The sequence below is a fragment of the Athene cunicularia genome, assembly GCF_003259725.1.
Source record: "Athene cunicularia isolate RWA chromosome 7 unlocalized genomic scaffold, athCun1 chr7_part1, whole genome shotgun sequence".
NCBI lineage: Eukaryota > Metazoa > Chordata > Aves > Strigiformes > Strigidae > Athene > Athene cunicularia.
In genome coordinates this window covers 3,422,533-3,442,434 of record NW_020799107.1, presented here as the reverse complement: position 1 = coordinate 3,442,434, position 19,902 = coordinate 3,422,533, and the positions used below count along the sequence as shown (strand labels likewise).

The window sequence follows — 19,902 nt, the reverse complement described above, 5'->3', positions numbered from 1 at the left end:
TTGAAAAAAAAAAACCCCAGTCATTCTCTGGCTTTGCCATTTAAGCAGATGCAAAATACTGAGATTGTTTTCTAGACCTCTTCCTCTCAAAGGAACATTAAGGGGGTGGGGGTGGGGAATCAAGCTGAGACACTAATCCATGGAAAATACTGTCCCAAACTATTAAGAGGGCTTACAAACGCTGTTGCTGGGATCTTTATAGAAGAAGGATTCAGACCATATTAATTGATGCTACTAGCATCATCTGTAACAAATCTTATGCTACAGGTTATTTTATGAGATGTTATTTCTATAGAGACATATTGTTGATCCTGCTATATTTGGCCTTACTGTGCTGGAAGTATCACTTCTTATAATCTCTATTTCTTTTTCATAAGCTTTGCTCAATAGAAGTAACATGTGAATCAGCAAGTGTGATGGCAGCAACTCTGGCTAATGGTGGCTTTTGCCCAATCACTGGTGAAAGAGTACTGAGTCCTGAAGCAGTCCGGAATACCTTGAGTTTAATGCATTCCTGTGGCATGTATGACTTTTCAGGGCAGTTTGCCTTCCATGTAAGTAGTCTTCAGGTATTATTTATAGCTGATCAGGAAGATAAACATGTGCTACTGTTTCCCATGTTCCAGGGCTTGCTTGCTTCTGGAGGAGAGGGTGTTACATGAATTTTTTTAGAAATTGAACATACTATGTGGAGAAATCTCACCTAGGATTCATGACACTACTAGTACGAATATATTATAGCACTTGCTCTTCTCTGATGCGTCACATTTGGGAATCCTTTTCATGTTGAAATATACATACTGTCCTCTAAGGCTGTTCATGAGACAACCAAGTCATGATGCAAATGTAACTGGAAAGTGTGACTAAAGAAATCCTGCTATATGGGAGTATAGTTGCTTTTTTTTTTACTAACTCAGGCTCATGAATTGTCCTCATTTGTTGTAAAAGTGACTGTCACGCACAGCATATGTACCATGCTTCTATTTTCCAACAGTATGTTTCTTACATGTAAGTATTTCAAGATATGCTGCATCTTATTTGTGTTTTCAACATTGTTCTGAGTGTTTTTAATTTTTCCTTATTGAATATATGTAAAATTGATTATGTTGCTTTGAGTAACCTAAGTTACTGCTTACAGAGCTATAAGGATATGTGACACGTTAGTTCCTATTGGAAAAAAGCAATACCTTTATCCAGATTGTAAATAAGTAGGTTACTGTATGATTTTATGGACAGACTCTTCTGTTCTTGTTGGATTTTTTAATGTTTTCTGGTCAAGATATTTTTAATGTATATAGCTTTGTACCACTGCCTTGTTGCGAACTGTTCGTGATAGATAACGTGTACTGCTGCTTATTCATAACTGATTTTCTATAATAGATTTAAATTATATTTTTCACTCTTATTACTGGCTCTCTGTGTTACTGAGTGCAAATAAGCTTATGATTGCCTACCTTGGATCGCCACAAACAGTGCTTCAGGTTATTATCTGTCTAAAAAGAGATAAGCAATAATGCTTTCCCAACTTAAAAGTGCTTTCCAGATCTGTGTTTTATAAATGCTGCATAATACGCTTCAGTAAAATGCTAACACATTGTGTTACAATAGTGAAGAATGTTGGCAGAGGACAGTAATTCTCCAATGATTCTATAGGTTGGTCTTCCTGCAAAATCTGGAGTTGCTGGTGGGATTCTTCTGGTTGTTCCTAATGTCATGGGCTTGATGTGCTGGTCACCTCCTTTGGACAAGATGGGCAACAGTGTTAAAGGAATTCACTTTTGTCATGTAAGCAGCATTGGCTTCAGTGGTTTTGTTTTGGTTTTTTCCTTGTGCTGCTGATGTTTACTGAGCTTCAGCTAGTATAGCTGAGATCCAAGTGAATTAAATAGTGATTTGTCACTCTTCCATACAGAGCAAGTTTAATTTGCTCCAAGGGTGAAAGTCCAAGAAGAGACGTTTGCGTTTTAGTAATAAATAACATTAATTCAGTGAGCATTAAGAAAATATGATGCCAGAAACACTGGAGAAATTAATTGTGGAAAAGCTTTGAAAAGGAACACTTCATGAAGTAATGAAAGAGCTTATATCTTACATATACTGCATTAGAAACTGTAGAGCTCTATTTACAGATAAACAATTTTCAAAACATTGGAAATACAACTCATTACAATTAAAGAAGAAAATTCTAATTAAATATTGCTGTTCTGATGTATTTTTTAAAACCAGTTGCTGTAAACAGTCTGACATAAACCATGCCTTCATAGATCGGACCCAGTTGTTGGGCAAGCTCTCTAGCTTCATCTCTTGCTTTTGAAAGGGCTGTGGACAGTCTGTTGTTAGCAGCATTAGAAGCAGTAGAGATTTTGTAGAGTACTTTGTAATGACTAATAAAGATGCTTTGTGGGAGAGGAGAGTTCAAAAAACTTCTTCATTTTTTATTTTCTCCCTAAAACTACCTTGTAATATTGATTTAAATAATTACAAATGGAGGGAAAAAATTTTAAAAAAGGGAACAGTAGGCTATCTAGAACCCCATAAATAATGTTGGATTTCTGGTAATGCTTTGGAAGTTGAAGGCATAAATAGGCTGCTGCTCTTTTTTTTTTTTTTTTTTTTTTTTAGTTACTTCAGTGATACTAGTTTAGATGGACTTCGGTTCCTAGGATAAACATTTGTATGACTAGTCTTCACTTAGCTTATCAACAATAGCATGAGATTTACAGTGTGCAGGGGTTTAGTTCATGTGGATGAGCAGCAGTTAAAAATTTTCATAATTCTGTTTTACAGCTGTACAGATGCTAGATAATTAAGAGTACTAAGAAGTTACTAATTCATATGAATATATTAGTTTCATATGAAATAGTCTTGATAATATAAATAAAATCATAGAACAATAGGTAGGTGAAGGATTTACTGCATTTATTCTGTGTTATAATAAGATCTAACATTCATGAGATGATCATGGCATAGAAGTAACATGCGTGTAACATTCGTTTTCAAAAATACAGCAGCATAGCAAAGTTCTGTAATTATAACCTTTCATGTTGTATTTCAAACTGAATTAAAATCCATTATGTCACACATTTTTGTGTTCCATCCTATTGATTGAAGTTTTATGTACCAGACTAGTCCAAACTATTCTTCCTGTTCCTGAAGTGTTTCATACAGCTGGAGTGGAAATATATTACAATAGATATTTTGCAAATTGCTACTTGTATTGTACTTCTTTAAAAAGGAGTTTAAAGGTATTATTGGAACTGAATCTTATCATTGTATTATGTTCAAAGGGCCTTATAAACATTGATATTGATTTATTAAATACGCTTATCTTATTACTGGTTTAGGTTATGAGGATAGAATGTAAAACACAAGTGGTAGTGTTATAATCTCATAAGCATTTAACTATCATATGCAAATAATAATGTATATTCCCTATAATTTGCAGGATCTGGTTTCTTTGTGCAATTTCCATAACTACGATAATTTGAGACACTTTGCAAAAAAGCTTGATCCTCGCAGAGAAGGTGGTGATCAGCGGGTAAGTTAATATGTGTTTAGTGAGTACTGCTTGTAGACATCAGAAGAAATACGGAAAGTTCTTCTTTAAATGCAAAACTGCTCAATGACATGTATTGCATCAAAGCTTTCAGATAAACTAGTTAGTTTACATTATTAGTGGACACTTACCTGGGTGGACCACACTATCACAGGGTTTTGTGTAGTAGAACTTAATATTAGATTTGTAACTCCATTTCATGCAGTTCATCTCCCTTGCTAGATTAAGTATATGGTATCCAATAAAAGTTTCAAAGAGTTTTACTGTACTGGTTGCCTTTAATAAAGATTTGACCAGCTGGTGGGCTTAGCCTTTCTGTTCTGTGCTGCAACGCATGAGATGTATGTTTAGCATTTTTTCGCAGTGATATGTCTGAGACCACGTGACTTGCTGAGAGTTGCACAGGCAGTGAATTCAGTGCTGTAGACAAGTGCCTGTTACTAAGGAAGCGGTATAAGCAATGTCTGGGAATGAACTGAATCCACTCCTGCTACCTGTACAAAAGATAAAAAGTGTGAGGGTGCTTTAGATAAGACGAACCTCTTTGCTTTTATTACCTTTAATGTTTAACTAAGACGTGAAGATTTCGATAGGAGAAGATACAGTAGAATGCTTTTAAAAGTGCTTCTATTTGCATGTATATAGCCCATTTGGAACTTGGATTTTTTTTTAACTGGAAAAGAGAAAGTAACAGTTTATGTGAAGAGGTGAAAAACTTGAGTCTGTTAGCATTGACTGCAAGTATGGATTTTTTTCCTTCAAATACACTAATAAATAATGTATGTTGCTTGAACAACTAGCATTCCTTTGGACCAATGGACTATGAGAATCTCCAGCAAGAACTTGCTTTAAAAGAAACAGTATGGAAAAAAGTGTCACCTGAATCAAACGAGGACATCTCCAGAACCGTAGTGTATAGAATGGAAGGTCGGGGAGAGCAAAACTAAACGAATGGGTTCTAGTTTCATTAAGTTCTTCATTTTAAAAACCCTCAAGCATCTCTAGATTTAACTTCGATTTGAATATTGTTTGCCTGATGTTTCATTTATATATACGTTGTGTAAATTCTGTATGCTATACCAAAAAGTCTGTCGAAGTTCAAGGGTGGGGGAAAAAAAGCACATACAAACAACAAAACCCAAAGCTGTTAACTGACTTTTGTAGTTACTTAAAACACATATACTTTAAAAAAAGAAAAAAGTAAATCTGAATGTTTTCAAAGATATACCGCTTCTGTGTATATCTGTTTATTTTTGTTTATATCTGAGAATTTTAAGTAAATTAACTTTAGAGCCAAGCAAGAACTTATGATGTGTCCTCTGATCAGGGTCAGCATGTAAAGATAGATTATTTTTAATTAACATATAAAGTAAAATAGTGTCAGCAAAATACAGTAAATTCATAAATCTATAAATAATTGGATATTAAGTGGAGATAGGTTCTGAATCATGTTATTACCATATCCCTTTTTTTTAAAAAAATATGAAGTTTCAAATTGGTATGAACAGAAATGGATCCTCTGGATATGCCATGCTAGTGAAGATTATATTTTTTTTTGATCAGACCTTTAATAATTATTAATGCTAACATTTAACTAAAAAGAGCAAGAATGGCTGGGAAGGGCTAGGAGAAGAGGGGGAAAAAAGCCTGCTTTGTTAGCAAGTTAACTAATTCAGCAGAAATATTTCTTGCCAAACTATTCTGAGTGTCTTGCTCTCTGCTCGTACTGCCAGCTGGTAGCTATGACTCAGAAGTCTGCCTTACTAATAATGTTGTGCTCCACCCTAGAGAGGAATGTAAGCAATCTTGGTTTTTAGAGTGTTAACCAACTGAGAAGTGAACAGGAAATATATTCAGAGCAAAGCCGTTAAGTAGATATTATTAAAACTGTTTACAATTAACTTATTTTTCAACTGCTAATGTGTGTGCATGTTCATATATATGATGAGACTTCATTTACTTAACACGAGCAAATTTTAAGTTTTCATTGCGACTTTTTGAAATTATAGTGAGTTTGCACCTCTGTCAGCTTGCTAAGAAACAGGATTTGCATTCTTCTACAGGCAACTGCATCTGTTCATCTGCATAATTTGATAATTTTGAGTATCTTGAGTAGAATGTAGCTTGAAATGGTGTATGTAAGCTTCAAACAGACTCAGTAAGCAATGCTGGACAGAGGGCACAGACGTGCTAACTTCTTGACACTTGTAGCTATTAGATTCTCAATGATGCTAGAAATCTTAGAATATTATTCTCTATAAAGGTTTCCCGTTTATAAGCTTGCAGATATTTTGATATATCCCACCCTCAGTACACCCCTTGCAGAGTCCTGGTTTATAAAACTGCGGGAAACTCATCCAAGTAGTGATAAATGGTATTAGCTTGTTAAGGATTTTAGGAGACGATGACAGATAATTCCTTAGTAACTAACACCTCCACCCCTTCTCCCTGTCCCCTCCCCAATCCCTCTCCTTTTTTAGTTCATCTGAAAATCCAAAGTGCATTTATATGTGAATTCTGCATAAGGGGAGAGTTAGGTTTTTCCTGCCCTTTTTTTGACCCATCTGGATGTTTTATGACTTCAGGAAGATGCAAAGCTGATGTTCTCTGAGAAAGCAAGATGTTCTTAATTACTCCGTTTCGGTATTGTCAGTTTTGCATAAACATTTGAAATAAACTCTGACTAAACCCGGAATAATCTTCATCTAGCAGCATATTGTGAAAGGATGGGCTTCCTGTCTTTGAAGACTAGGATTAAAATTTTAAGCAAAACAATACAGAACATTAGTTTTCAGTGAATTTGAAGTCCTGCTGGGATGAAGAGGTAAATCTGTGGTGCAGATGTCAGTCATAACTGTCAGTCATAAATTGCTGAATAATAGCTGGTTTATAATCTTATCACTGATGATAAGGTTAGGATTGTCAATGCTTATCTTGAAAATAAAGTAAGTAAAGGCAAAGTCTTGAATTACAAAAAAGTCTCACCTGTTTGAGGATTTTACTAGAAGTTACGAGACCTATCAGGTATTCAGATCCTGCAAAACTACATGTCTTTACCTGAAATACCCTTAATTGCAAGAGGGGACATGATGTGACTGTGCTGCTAATGAAAAGTATTTACAGTGATGATATGTTGCTGGTTAAATTACCAGTTTAACTTAAATGAAAATATATGATGCAGGATTTGCTTGATCTAATTCTACACACGTTTTCTGATTTTTAGTACTATTTGAAGCAAATTCTAGAAACGTGGTTGAAGATGGAAAATTGTTCCTTCTGAGTTTCAGCTTGAAAATAAAAATCTTCGCCATATTATGCTTGTCAGTTACACACAAAACTTGTGGTAGAAACAAGTCCTGCATGGGAAATACAAAATTAAGAAAATAACTAGATCTTTAATATGCATAATAAGAATATTTAGGGTACAGCTTACACAGTCTATACTTTAAATCTATAAATTACAGTTCTGTAATATATGCTTTTGAAGCCTGCCTCAGAATTTAAGCCAGCCTCTAGTTAGGAGGGGTCAGGAGGAGACTCCTTTGGACCAATTATTTTGTAACTTGCCTGCACTCGCAGTTTCCTGTTCTGGCCTGCCACGTCTGCAGATGGCTTTTACTCGTGGCAGGGTACACAGGTGGCTGGGACCATAGTTGGGTCTGCCAGGACGACTTACCCATGTCTGCATTGTGTTTGGTGAGCAGGTCTGAAAGAATGCGGTGGTAGAGGCTAGTCATTGAATGTTTGAAGTCTGCAACGGTATTAGTGTTTACCTGTGCTACAGTAATAGCAATTCTTGATATTCAAGCATTTTAGCTGTTTGTTTGTTTTTCTTTGTCAGCATCATTAACATTTCATTAGAAATGTAAATGCTTTTTAAAATTTTATTTTAGCATTTGTGTTGTACCTTTTGGCTCAGTTGTTAAGTTACCTTGTCTCGTTTTCCATTTTTCATTTGCATTGTATGTTATTTATGTATCTCGATTTCCAGCATGCTTATTTTTGTATTGTTTAATAAATTTATTTTAAGCTGATTTTTATTGTATTTTTTTTCTCTCAATGGAGAACAGATTTGTTCAAACACATTTTTGAGACTGAAATGAGATATAGTGAGCACTCCATCCAAAAGAAGATAAAATTCTGGAACTGTAGGTGGAATAAGCAGATTTAGTTAAACCAGTAATTGACAACCCTCCTAAGATTTCTTAAACATTTTGTACAATAATGTATTTTTCTCTTTGAACTGTTATCTTAGAAAGTTAAAAGCAAAAATCAAAGTAGCAAAACTTTCTTACCATGATTTTTCTAATAAAAATGTCATGGTGCAGTAGGATATTAATGTCACTGTGTGTTTGTATGGTTTTGAAGTTAATAATTTGGTCACTTGGAAAATATGTGGTTAATGATATTAGTGCCAGGGTAGTAACTGTTGATCCTGAGCATTATGAAGTGAAAAATAAATCACACCTATCAAGGAAGATGGTTCAAAACCCACATGCTTGTAGTAGCAGCAGTGGGGTCTGAACAATGGGGAGTTGAATGTGGGTTTCTGGCAAAGCACTTGCCCGTTGTCACAAGCTTATTTTTTTTTCCATGAAAATTTGAGTTACTAAATAGTAGATGTATTTATAATGTGATGATACCGAGGCAAGATTTTGTCACTAGACACATACTTATACTGAGGATGGCCGTAATTATTAATTTAGCTTTTCTGTAGATTGGTTTATAAACTGCAGTTTCCTGTACTATGTTTTTAAAACTAGCCGTATGTTCATTGTACATAAAATATCACACATCAAAAGAGTTTATTCTCTAAAAGCCATAAAGATGAGGAATGGTAGAAGAGTAGTAGATACAAAGAGAACCACAGGTGATTTACTATAGAATTATTTTGACTCTTACATTTTGGTTTTCATTGTGCATTTGTGTCAAAAGACCAGTGGGTGGGTAGGTGAATAAAAAGGCAATGGAGTCAGAAGGGGAGGGGGTGGGAGCGGGGGATACAGTGTGGTGTTACTTCATTGTTCTTATTTCTCTGCATCTTGATACATACATGTCATTGATGCACAGCAGTTAGCTGTGAGCAAAGTAGTTAATGATGACCTTAATTTATATATAATGTGAGCTAAACTTACATATAATGTTTTAGTATTCTAAACATTTTAGACTTTTACTATTTTTTAAATTTTGTTTAAATATTTCTGTAGTTCCTGATGGAAGTTCAGAAGCAGTTATGCCAGTGAAAGAATAGACTTTTTTCAGTGGAGTTCTTACTGGGATGGCTAAATACACCTAATAATTTATCTTCAGTGCAGAGTCTCCGATTTGAATATCACAGATGTCTGTAGATGTTGCAGGAATGGCAAGAGACTTTAAATCAGGTAGAAATCTAACTAAAGCCTAATTATTTTTCTTATCATGCTAGGATTTTGTCTGTTCCACACCTCATCCAGTATAGAAAACACATTGACTAAGTAGTGTGCTTAATGACGTGCTGTTAGAAGATGGGTTATGAACAGCCCCATTTTCTTTTGGGAATTTATATCCTGGTATGTAGAATAGTTTGTTGCAGTCTAAATTATTAAACTACCTACTTTGAATTAAGTGTGGTTTCCGATTTACCATTTGCTGCTACTAGAGAATATTGTGTGCAAAGTAGAAATCCCCTTTACCTTTTGGTTTTCATGCAAGTAGAAATTAATTTTATCATTGACGTCTAATACTGCTTTATGCAGAGGTTTGATAACCACTTGAACACTTAGCATTTAAAAGTTTTTGCAAGACTGAAGAGTGGTACAGCTCTGCACATAGCTCAGTTACTTCTGAAAATGCACAATTATTTCTTCTCTGCACAGAAGGTCTTAAATAATGTTTATATCTGAAGCTGCAGCTCAACTAAATAAAGCCCTACAATAGAGTTTGGGCTGGCAGAATTGCGGTGGTCTCAAATTTGTTAGTTTGGGTTTTGTTGGTTGTTTGTTTGTTTTTTTTTTTCCATCAGTTTAAGTAGTTTTAAACAGAACTTAATTTAGGTAATGGAGCTGACTTGGTTGCATGACCTAGAGTAAGGCTTTTAAACTGCACCATGCAGATTTTTAAAAAGGAAAAGACAGACATGTTCACACATAGGGAGAATAATAGGCACTTTAATACCTCTGAACTAAGGCTGGTGAGGAAACAGGGTTGAAGGAAGGACAAGTGGAAAAGGAGAGAATTCCAGAATGCTTTTCTACCCTCAAAAATGTTCCAGCCAGCCCTACTTTCATGTATTTCATTTATGCAGTAGGCGTGCGGGGGAGCATTATCTGCTGTAAGGTAATGCTTCCTGGTTTAGCTGCTGCTCTGCTGTGACTTTGACCTGGCTGACACGTAGCTGGTGCCTTCTGTAGTGTCATCCGCATACCTTCCTGATAGCAGTTATTCTTGAAGAAGGCAAGAGCTTTCTTCTATCTTCTTTCCAGATTTCTCTGACCCCTTTATCTCATCAGTTACAGCAGATATTCTTCAGTTACGTAGCACTGTTATTTTGTAAATTATGGGCAGTTGGAGGTGCTTCTTCTGTTGGAGATCAGTGTACATTAATGTCATTTTTATTTGGTCAGATTTTGAATAAAGCTTGATTTCCTCCCTGCCCCATATTTGCACTTCTGTTAATCTGTTTGGCATCATGGTTTTTCAGTGAAATTGCTTGAATTTGATTCTTATTTTTACATTGTTGAATAGTCTGAAAAGTTGAAGTAATTATTTTGATAATACAGTCAACATATATCTGTTGTTTTCTTTGGAAGGTTCTTTAATAGCTAAGTGCTGTTTTTAAGTAGGCTTTTCACTTGAGTTGCCAAGCAGCTGGTACACAGAATTTGAAGTATGCTTGTGCAATTACAAAACTCCTGTGCATGCTGTAAATTGGGAATTTATCTTCATACTGTATCTTCTCTTAGGTCAGTTTTACTTAGCTGGATCATCATAACCCATTTGTATGAAGTGGAAGAGATTCTAGTGACTGTAAGAAACCTAAGAATGAAACCATAAGGTCATAGAGCTTGGAAGGGATCTCTGGAGATCATCTAGTCCAACCTCCTGCTCCAGGCAGGATCTAAAATCAGTTAGATCATGTTGCTCAGGGACTTCACTGCCCAAGTGTTGGAAAGTTCCAAGGACGAGGTTTCTGTAATCTTGCTGGGTAACCTGTCCCTGTGCCTTTCCATTTCCATCAAAGAACTTTTTCCTAACCTCCAGTTGAAATTTTCCCTTTCTGCAGCTTGTGACAGTGACACCCATCTTTTCACTGTGCGTGATGAGCTTACTGTCATGTGGAAATCTGTTGGCTATTATGGAGTCCTAGAAGTGGCATAGGTAAAAATGGCTTTTGGTCAGCAATAACTACCGTTTTTTCCATCCTGCTGTATTTCCCTACCAGATCCTAAGTATTTTTTTTTTTTCATTGTATCACTGAAAAAGTGATTTAAGGATTTGAAAATGTCATACTCTTTATTTTGCTATTAAAGCATAACAGGCAAAATATAAAAGTGGAAGTACGTTATTTCTGAGGGACAGCATGTTACTAAATATTAGGACCCCTTGTGATCAGAGTGCTTATTATCAAAACAATGAACTTGAGAACACAAGTGGAGTGATAGGAAGAGATAATGTTGCTTGCTTCCTGTTGATGTTACTCACTAATCCAGCTTTTTCCTTGAGACATGCAGCTTTATTGTTTGTCCAGGAATTACTAATTCCATATCAGTTGTTTTGGACTGGTAGACCTGGTTTTGATCGTATGTGTAGCTTTGGCTTTCTGTATAGGAAGTGCATTTCATGCTTCTTTTAAAGGACTTGTCATTTAAACTTCTCCAACCTGTAATTGTTGCAAGACAACTAATTAAAATGTAATCTTGGTCTGAGAATAAACTGGTTTGATTAACATGTTTTTAAAAAAACCCACCCATGCTGTTGCAGAAAAAGATTAAGAGTTATGATTGAGGACATGAAGAAGCAGGCTAAAACAGCTGAGTATGTTTTGACCCATATACCAAAGACTGATGGGGAAATAATAAGCCTGTTCCCAGGGTTTAGAGATGAAACCATGGAGGTGGAAGATCTGTTTAAGCTAATAAATATTTCTCATGCAAGAAAATCAGGTACTGAATAAATAGTCTAAACGTTAGAAGAAGGTTTCTATAAACTTGTTTCTAATAGTTTAGAAACAACCCTTCCAACAAGAGTACAGTGCAAACTTCTGGTAAGATTTCCCCTATTCTGCTTTCAGTCTGTAGGGTGTAATCAGTGTCTTGCTAGTAAAGTTTCAGTAGTTATCTTTTGAGAACACCCTCGTTTATTTCAGGAATAATACCGGATCCGAATCCTGTAGTGAAGAGTAAACTGTCATCCATGAATTGGAAAGTACCTACAGCCTGGAAAGTGGGTATCAGTTGTAGTCAATAGGTCCTTGAAAAGGCAGACGTTCTTTTGTCCTGTCTGCTTAATGCAGCTAGCATCACTAAAGCACCCATCAGCATTCTGCTTTATTTATGTGTCCATCGTTGATCCCAGTCCTTTGGTCTCAAATCTTGCAGAGTTAGTAATGTCTGTATCCACTACTTTGAAGGCTCTTTTTTTTCTGGCATCCAGAGGCAACTGGTCAGTGTTCATTCCCCTTATTAAGGTTTCTGTATATATTCTGTATGCTTTCTCTCACAGAAGTGTTTGCAGGGGTTGGCCTATGAAAGGGCTGAACAGGAACTATCAAAGTCTGTATCATGAGATGATGATGACCCTGATTCCTGTAACAGTTTACTGCAAGAATTATTATTTTATCATTTTGGAATTGGCAGTCATAATTTACTGACAAAACATTATTTCATTGCTGATAAGAAATGCTGAAAAAGCTTGACAGCAAAGTTAAAGCCTTTGAGAGGGTTTGTTTTGTTTTGTTTTTTTTTTTCTCCCCATGTAACTTTGATGCTTTGGACATGTCAGCAAGATTCAAGTAATTCCATCCAAACTACTGATGGCAAATGCGTATCACCTAAAACTGAAAATGCACCTGATCATCTTCTGGTTTGAAGGGTTAAAGTCTTTATGCTGTGAATGTTTCACTTGATCTAGTAAACTTTTTCTTGAAATAATTAGTCTATCTACTGTTTCTTTGCCATACTGTTCATGGCAAACAATACAGCAGTAACATCTTTTGTCATCAGGACAGGAGCCAGGTCAGATTTTTCTGTTGCTCCCTCTTGTTAATTCATGGTTCTCTGGAACTGCCTGATTCACTATAGTTATTCTACCTTGGTTTTCTTTATTAGGTCTTCAAAAAATATCACTTGCTGGCACGATTTATGAATTTATAATTGTCTGTGAAAGATTGTTGGTTGTTTGGTTTTGTTTTTGGTTTTTTTTTTTAATGTGGAATCAGTCAACATTAGGTCTTAAGCAGTGAAAGATGATTAAATTTTTACTTGATATTTTGGGAGTTTTGTCAGTGATATGCTTAATTCTGTGGTCTCAAAAGTAAAATGTGTGTTAATTCCTTGATATTGTAAGAAATCAGAAACAGCAAGTGGAATCAAGCATAACCATGCTCATTGTAATCTAGTCGAGGCAGTTTTGGTACTCAAGTTTCTCTCCTCTTCACAATATTTGTACTTCTTGAAATCAACATAATCATCCCCAAAACAAAGGTCATGGGTACAAAACACATGAGATTAGCTACTCTTCTACCAGACTTGTCTATTTGTTCAAGCACACAAGTGCACAGGGAGGGAAGCTCTGTAGTCACTACATCATCATCTGAGATCTGTTGAAGCTTCAGCATTAGCTTCCTGTGTTGAAAAACTAGGATCATCTGTGAGTTGTTCAAGGATATCTGTGACAGAGCAATATTGGCTGTGTCCATCCTAGTATCTTCTTAATACTATGTGCTGTAGTTGTGTATAAGGGAAGGGAATCTTGAGGCCTGTTTGCAGGAATTGTCTTCCAACTAGGGGAGTTTCTATTCCTGGGATCTTGTAATCTAATACTGAGGGAGTCGAGGGCTCTGAATCTTGAGGTCTGACTTGTGTGGGCTTTTTTTCTGTGTACCCCTTGAACCGTTTCAACTTTAATGGTGCTTTATCTGCTAGAAAGAGGAAAGACAAAACCAGTCATGCACTGCTCTTCGCACAGCATTGCAAAGTTCTGCTGAGTACTTCCTGCCCCTAAGGATGGTGCAGGAAAGGAGAAACTGCCCCATCCATGCATCCTGGATGTTCTTATGATACTATGTAATATTTTCTAGTAAAAATTAGTTTGAATACCCCAGTTCTTGGGGGAGAGGCTTGTAGGCAGGGATTCAACTAAACTTTGGTTTGCACGACCCACTCTTCACCTATGGAGCTCAAGTTCTGGAGTCAGTATTGGTGAAGGATTGATTCTTCTGCCTCTGTTGAGGCAGGCAGTGGTGGGAGTATGGGAGTTGAGAAACATGACTGGCCAAAACAGCCTTGGCTCACCCCATGGGGTTTACACATCTCAGGAATGGAATAGATGGGCATGGTCTTTCTGAAATAATCTCAGTTACTGAAGGTAAGTAGATGTTCACTTAATGTAGTAAACATTTTTTAAAAATTATTTAACTCTTAAACAGAATCAGTTTACTAATACTTTAGAATTAATCAATAGCCAGAAATGTAAATAATAAGTCATTGAAAATTCACAGTGTTTGTTTTTTATGAAATAAGCTCTCTGCTGCTGTAGCTTGCCATCTTCAAGGACAGTTCAACCAGTGCACTTGTAACTGTGTGTCAAACACTTGAGCAAAACCAAACATAAGAAGTGAACTTTTACTTATGGATTCACATACTATACTGGAAATATATAGTAATTTAAATTTCATTTAGAAGATAGTAAATCTTATTTATCATGTAAAAATCATAAAAATTAAATCTAATAATCTCTGAGCATGTGTGGCTGAATTAGCTGTAGAACTGAGCTCACTCTGATCTATGACTCTTGCTTTTTTCCATATGAGTTAAAGGATATTTTTTTGATTCCTTGAAGAACTTGCATCTCCTTCCTGTTAGTATTTCAGATGAATTAGCTTTTTCACAGGTGGAGGGATGTTGTTTTGAGGAATACAAGTGAGACAGACTCTTTCCAGAAATTTGTGTCTACTTGATGGACATCTTATGAGCAAGAGGTTAGTGTTGGAAGAGGTGAATTCTGGTTTAGTCTGTCTTTCATGGCTCCAGATGTGATTGGAAAAAAAAGTACCTTCTGCTCCTGATTAGTGCTTCCTGTGTCCTTGTTAGGCTTTCAAAATTTACGATACTATTTTGCATAAAAAGTCCAGAAAAGATGGATGAACAGTTAAGGTATTGTGCTAGTTTGTAGTAGCTATATGCTTTTAAATACCCAGATTAATTTAATGTATTCTAATGAAAAAAAGGACTTCGGGTAGAGGTGGGCAAAAAAAGTCAGTATACTATAAAATGTGGTACTGATACTCTTAATTATTTGCAATTTTAGGTGGCATAATCTAGTACTTTAGACTTTTTGACCTATCTTTAAAAGGTTTGAGTCTGAAGGAAATATGAATGGTAGAAATCTATTCGAAACTGTAGATGAATAAGGGGGAAAGGAGAGAGGGAAACCTGCTCAGCCTTTCACCTCCAGAGCTTTTTCTTTTGAGACTTCAGCCTGTATGTTTTCCAGTAAAGGAGACTGACAGTTGTCTTAGGTTGAATGAAGGGGTTTAGGAATTATTTTTTAATGGTGTCAAGAGAAACCTTCAATGTATATATTTGGTTTCATTAAATGTTTCTTTTATTCAGCTGCATGGCTCAGTTTCAGTGACAGTTACTAAGGTTGAGCTCCTGGTGCAAGCTTGTTTTGTATGTTAGTGCTCCTGTGTCTGAATTGAACCTAGTCAAAAGTCCTTGCTCTGGTTTTAGATTTTAAATAGACACTTTGTAGGGCCACAGAATTTATTTTTGTCAGTATGTATCAGCGAATTCAAAATGTGGGAATCAGAAGAAAATGACCAGCTTAATTCTAAAAGGTTGAGTTTGGATTTGAAACAATTTTAAAAGTTAAATTGAAATAAGACATCTAAAATCATACCAGGATTTTGTCTGGCTTTATATATGATTTAAAAAAAAAATATTTTAAGGATCACAGAATTTTTCTGCTGAATTGATCTGTTAGTGAACTGTAATGTCTGTCTCGTAACTTTTCCCACCGTTTTTTTTTTTTGCTGTGTCCAAAGTGTGGTCGGATGCTGAGGAGAGAGGCAGTAGCTGCAGTGTTAGCCCTTCCGGGGCTGCCCTGGAAGTTCCCTCGGTATTTCCAGGGGAAATTGAGGAAATTGAATTGAGGAAATTCCCTCAGCTGCTGACTGCCAACTGAGCAGCTCTTCATTTCCCATAGCCTCCCTAGCTGCTCTTGGCAGCTGCCAGCTGCTGCCATCCTGATCTGTAGTTAGATCAGTAACTTGAAAGTGAAAAAAACCTTTTAACTTAGGAAGTTATCCAGCACATTTGTATCATTTTTCATAAAGTATAAATTCACAAAAAAAGTGTTATTGCCTAAAATAATGCGTTCCTTGTGTTTGTGTGTAATCAGCTCAACTATCCAGATGTGGTAGTGATCTGTATGTAGATTACAGAGCCCTGGAACAGGTCTTTGTTGTGGTCATAAATGCAATTAGCTCGTCTGAGTGATTCCAGTCTGAAGGCTGTTAGTGCTGTATTGCCAGCTGACATGGCCAAGGGGAGACTGAAGCTCTCTGTAAACCTGGGTAAATAACTAACTGGCTTGCTGGCTTGCCTGAGGTTTTGCAGCTATAGCAGTACAGTTGGTTTGAAGCTGCCTTGGGTATGTATACATGAAAATACAGCCTTTTGTGTGGCTCCAGTCTAGACATAACTCATGGAAGAAAGCAGCTTTCAGTATATACACAAATTGTGTTTGAACATAGCTGCTGAAAACTGTAAGGCAGTTACTGAGGAGTAAATAAGTGTTTTATGACTCTTAGTTTTCTACAAACAGCACGAGCAATGTGAATAATTGCTGTCTAAGCAGCATTTCAAGTTAATCCCACCAGGGAGACTCCAAAAATAAACTCCATGGTAGCAGCTTTGAAGGTTACTGTTGCAGCTTTGACTCCAAAAATAAATGCTGCACCCACAGCTCGTAAAACTAAAGGAGCTGGGTATCATCCTCTATCCCAAGCTGTAAAGAGGAGCTTGCACCATCTAGAGGAAAAGAAATGATAGTTGATGTGTTCAAAAATGGACTGGATGGAAAAAAAATTGACAAAATCTCGTTTCCTGTGTTAGTTTCAAAACACGGAAGAGTAAATAATTGCAGAGTCTAGAGTTATTTTTGCACTTTCTTCAAATTACATAAGAAGACAAGAATCAGTAGTACAGAAAATAGGGTAAAGAGGTGGGGGAAAAAGTACTTGAAGACCACATGAAAGTTTTATGGAACAGCTATCCTTGTTTGTAGTTTTAAATATTTCTGTATGTCATTAATGTGTGTAAGTGTATGCATTAATTTATTCACATATCCTCTAATTATTTATAGTATAATGGGAACAAAGATGTTCCCAGGGAATTCTAACTTTATAAATTTATTGTGAGACTTGTGTTCAATCAAAGTTGGGGCAAGAGGCTCTGTTGGAGGCAGTTGGTGTTAGGTTGCTGTAGGGTTGGTCTGTTGCTCAGTCTTACTCAAAAAAAACAGACTTATTCTTGAATGCTCCAGAAAATCATTGAGAGAAATTATCTTATGTAACTGTTAGTTTTTTCACTGGCATCTCAATGTTGTGGATTAATCCAGAACTGCTTAGAGTGCCTTTGTGGACTTGTCCATCCCTAGAAATACCTGGGGACAGAACCTCCCCAGGCAAGCTCAGAGACCACTTCAGAGCTGGCCCTCACCTGTGTGGCACCTAAACTAGTCTGGGATTCGGTAAATAAAGCACAGTGCTTAAGTTTGGGTGTTGAATCCTGACAGGCTGATGTTCACACCTCGACTGGGAAATGGAGGTGACGCTTAGCTGTGCTTGGAGATCTCTGCGTGAGAGGTGTTACACATGTGCTTCTCCAGCACTGGCACTGTGGACTACTTTTAAAAGTAAATGTTTTACCCTTGGGTAATAACTTTCATTTCATTTCATGGGAAACAAAACATGCTTGGTTGCAAAGATACTGACTTTCGATTGAGATTTCTTGCCCTACAAACTACAGCTTACCTTTCTATCGAGGAATGGTATTTTAAAGGAAAACTGGCTGTCCCTCTTAGACTTGGAATAGTGATTATTTTTTTTCCCCAACTCTAGTTTTCTCAGTGGCCCCTGGAGAGCAGATTCCAGTTTATTGCAAATCAATTGTGAATACAAAAAAGGTCAATTTCTAAAATAAGCAGTCCTGTCTAGTGTCTGAAGTAGACATGCATTCCTCTCTTGAGATTCATCCCTCGTTTATTTTTGCCCTTGTAGGTACCACTTGCATTCTAGGTTTAATTTCAGAGTTGAAGCTTCAGAATTAATTTTGAGCAGGTTTGGGTTTTTTGTTTTGTTTCGTTTTTGAGTTTTATTTTGAAGCCTTATACACAGGGAGAAAGTCATCTTTAGGCTGTGCTTCAGTATGGTTGAATTACAAGTTCACCGTGTAACAACTGGATGACTTAATTGTTTAATTTGTGCTCTAGATGCATTACTCCTTGTTTTTATAGGTCACTACTGCTGTTTCATAATTTTTATTGGCATCTTAGATTTCAGGCTTTTTTTTTCCATTGATAAAATAGACATCTCAAAATCTGCAGTTTTTCCACAGAGCAGGAGGAATGATTGCTTTTTGCTCTGTACTCAGATGGCTTTCATCAGGGGATCACCTTTAGGGAAAGTAACAGAACACTGTAACTGTGCAGTTGAACTTCTGTTGATTTTGGAGCTTTTATTACTTTGTGCAGTCCCTCTAGGCTCGTGTAAACTCATTGCTCCTGCCTTATTTGTCCATACTCGGTCATTTGCAAAGGTCAGGAGAACAGGAAGAGTTTATAGTAGTCGGTCTCTTTTCAGTATGAAATGTTAATCCTTGTTCACTAGACAATCACCTTAGACAGTTTAAAGATCTATTTTTTGCGTTTCAGAGTTAATCCAGCCCTGAGCTGGGTTAGCGCCGCCGCGTGCTGCTGGCAGTGGGCGTGGGAGCTCGTGGTGCCGGGCCGGCACGGGCCGCAAACGGGGCCGTCGCTCCTGCGTCCGCCGTGTCCGTGTGACCCAGCTCCCAAGCAGAGGTGGCCTTCGGCAGGGCGAGGAGGGAGCCCGGGCTACGTCAGAGAAATTACTTGGCACTCTGCACTCCCGTCTTTTTTCCTGGTTGTAACCATGTGTTGGAAATAACATCTGTTAGACTTCTCATATAAACGGGGGAATTGTGCCATGCCATCCTCAGTTGTTGGTGCCGGTGCCAAAGGAGGATGGCCAAGGTATCATAAATGCAGATTGACTGTGCTGCAGCATTGGTAGGTTTTAGTGGTGTGGAGAACTGCGCCTGAGTCGCTTCCAGACAAGTCTTATCTAATTTCTGTGGTGCATTGTGCGCTGGTGAAGAGCTGCAGAGCTTTATTCCTGTTTCAGAGCAGCTCTCCTACAGCTGGGAATATTTGTCAGGAGACCCACCGGGGTATTGTGCACCAAGAGTCTTGCTTATCTGGGACCCGCTCCGAGATGCCAGTGTATCAGGAGCTGGGCTCAGTATGACTCTTGCTTGTCATTAGGGAAGTCCTGAGCTACAAGACCTGAAGTTCATATCCTAATTTATCTCCACACCTCAGTGCTGTGTGGGGGAACGTTTAAAACTTTGTTCTTCAAGCCAGTTGGCCAGGAGGGCAGGGTTCCCAAAAGGAAACATTGCGTCCCATTTTAAGCCAAAAAAAATGAGAGTTAAGAGAGATGTGTCTGTTCTATCTCAGATAGCTGTGCTATCCCTTTTTTCCCCCTCCTTGTTGTATTTGAAAATCTCCTGTCAGTGCACTGGGTCAGGTGCATAGTAAAGTCCAGATATGGCAAAGTTCTTGAGAAACAATATGCATTCAAATAACCTTTTTTTTTCATAATATTTTGACATCTTTTTTGAAGGCTAACTGTGGTATTGTCTCTAAATACCTTGTAAAGAGCATTGGAAAGATTAAGGGGGGTTGTTTGTTTATCCTTGCTTGTATTGCCTTTAGCAGCACCCTTTTAAACTATTGGGCTTGACTGTATTCCTCAGCCACCTGGAAAAACAGTAAAGTTGAAAGTTAATATTTTTTAGACTGTAAATTCTGTAATGTTTTCAATGAAATTGCGGGGGGGGGGG

At 37.1% G+C, this 19,902-nt stretch overlaps 1 protein-coding gene across 2 annotated transcripts in view; it reads left to right on the top strand.

The window, feature by feature from the left end:
- GLS (glutaminase) overlaps positions 1-19,902 on the top strand; it is a 59,777-nt gene that overhangs the window by 29,167 nt on the left and 10,708 nt on the right. Inside the window, exons 11-14 of one of the 2 annotated variants that reach the window (XM_026853112.1) lie at positions 378-554; positions 1,654-1,785; positions 3,446-3,538; positions 4,357-7,584. In XM_026853112.1, the coding sequence (XP_026708913.1) occupies positions 378-554; positions 1,654-1,785; positions 3,446-3,538; positions 4,357-4,503 (549 nt within the window). In that variant the 3' untranslated portion in view covers positions 4,504-7,584. Of the gene's footprint in view, positions 1-377; positions 555-1,653; positions 1,786-3,445; positions 3,539-4,356; positions 7,585-19,902 lie in introns of those variants that run through there. The other variant, XM_026853111.1, reaches the window with a different exon arrangement.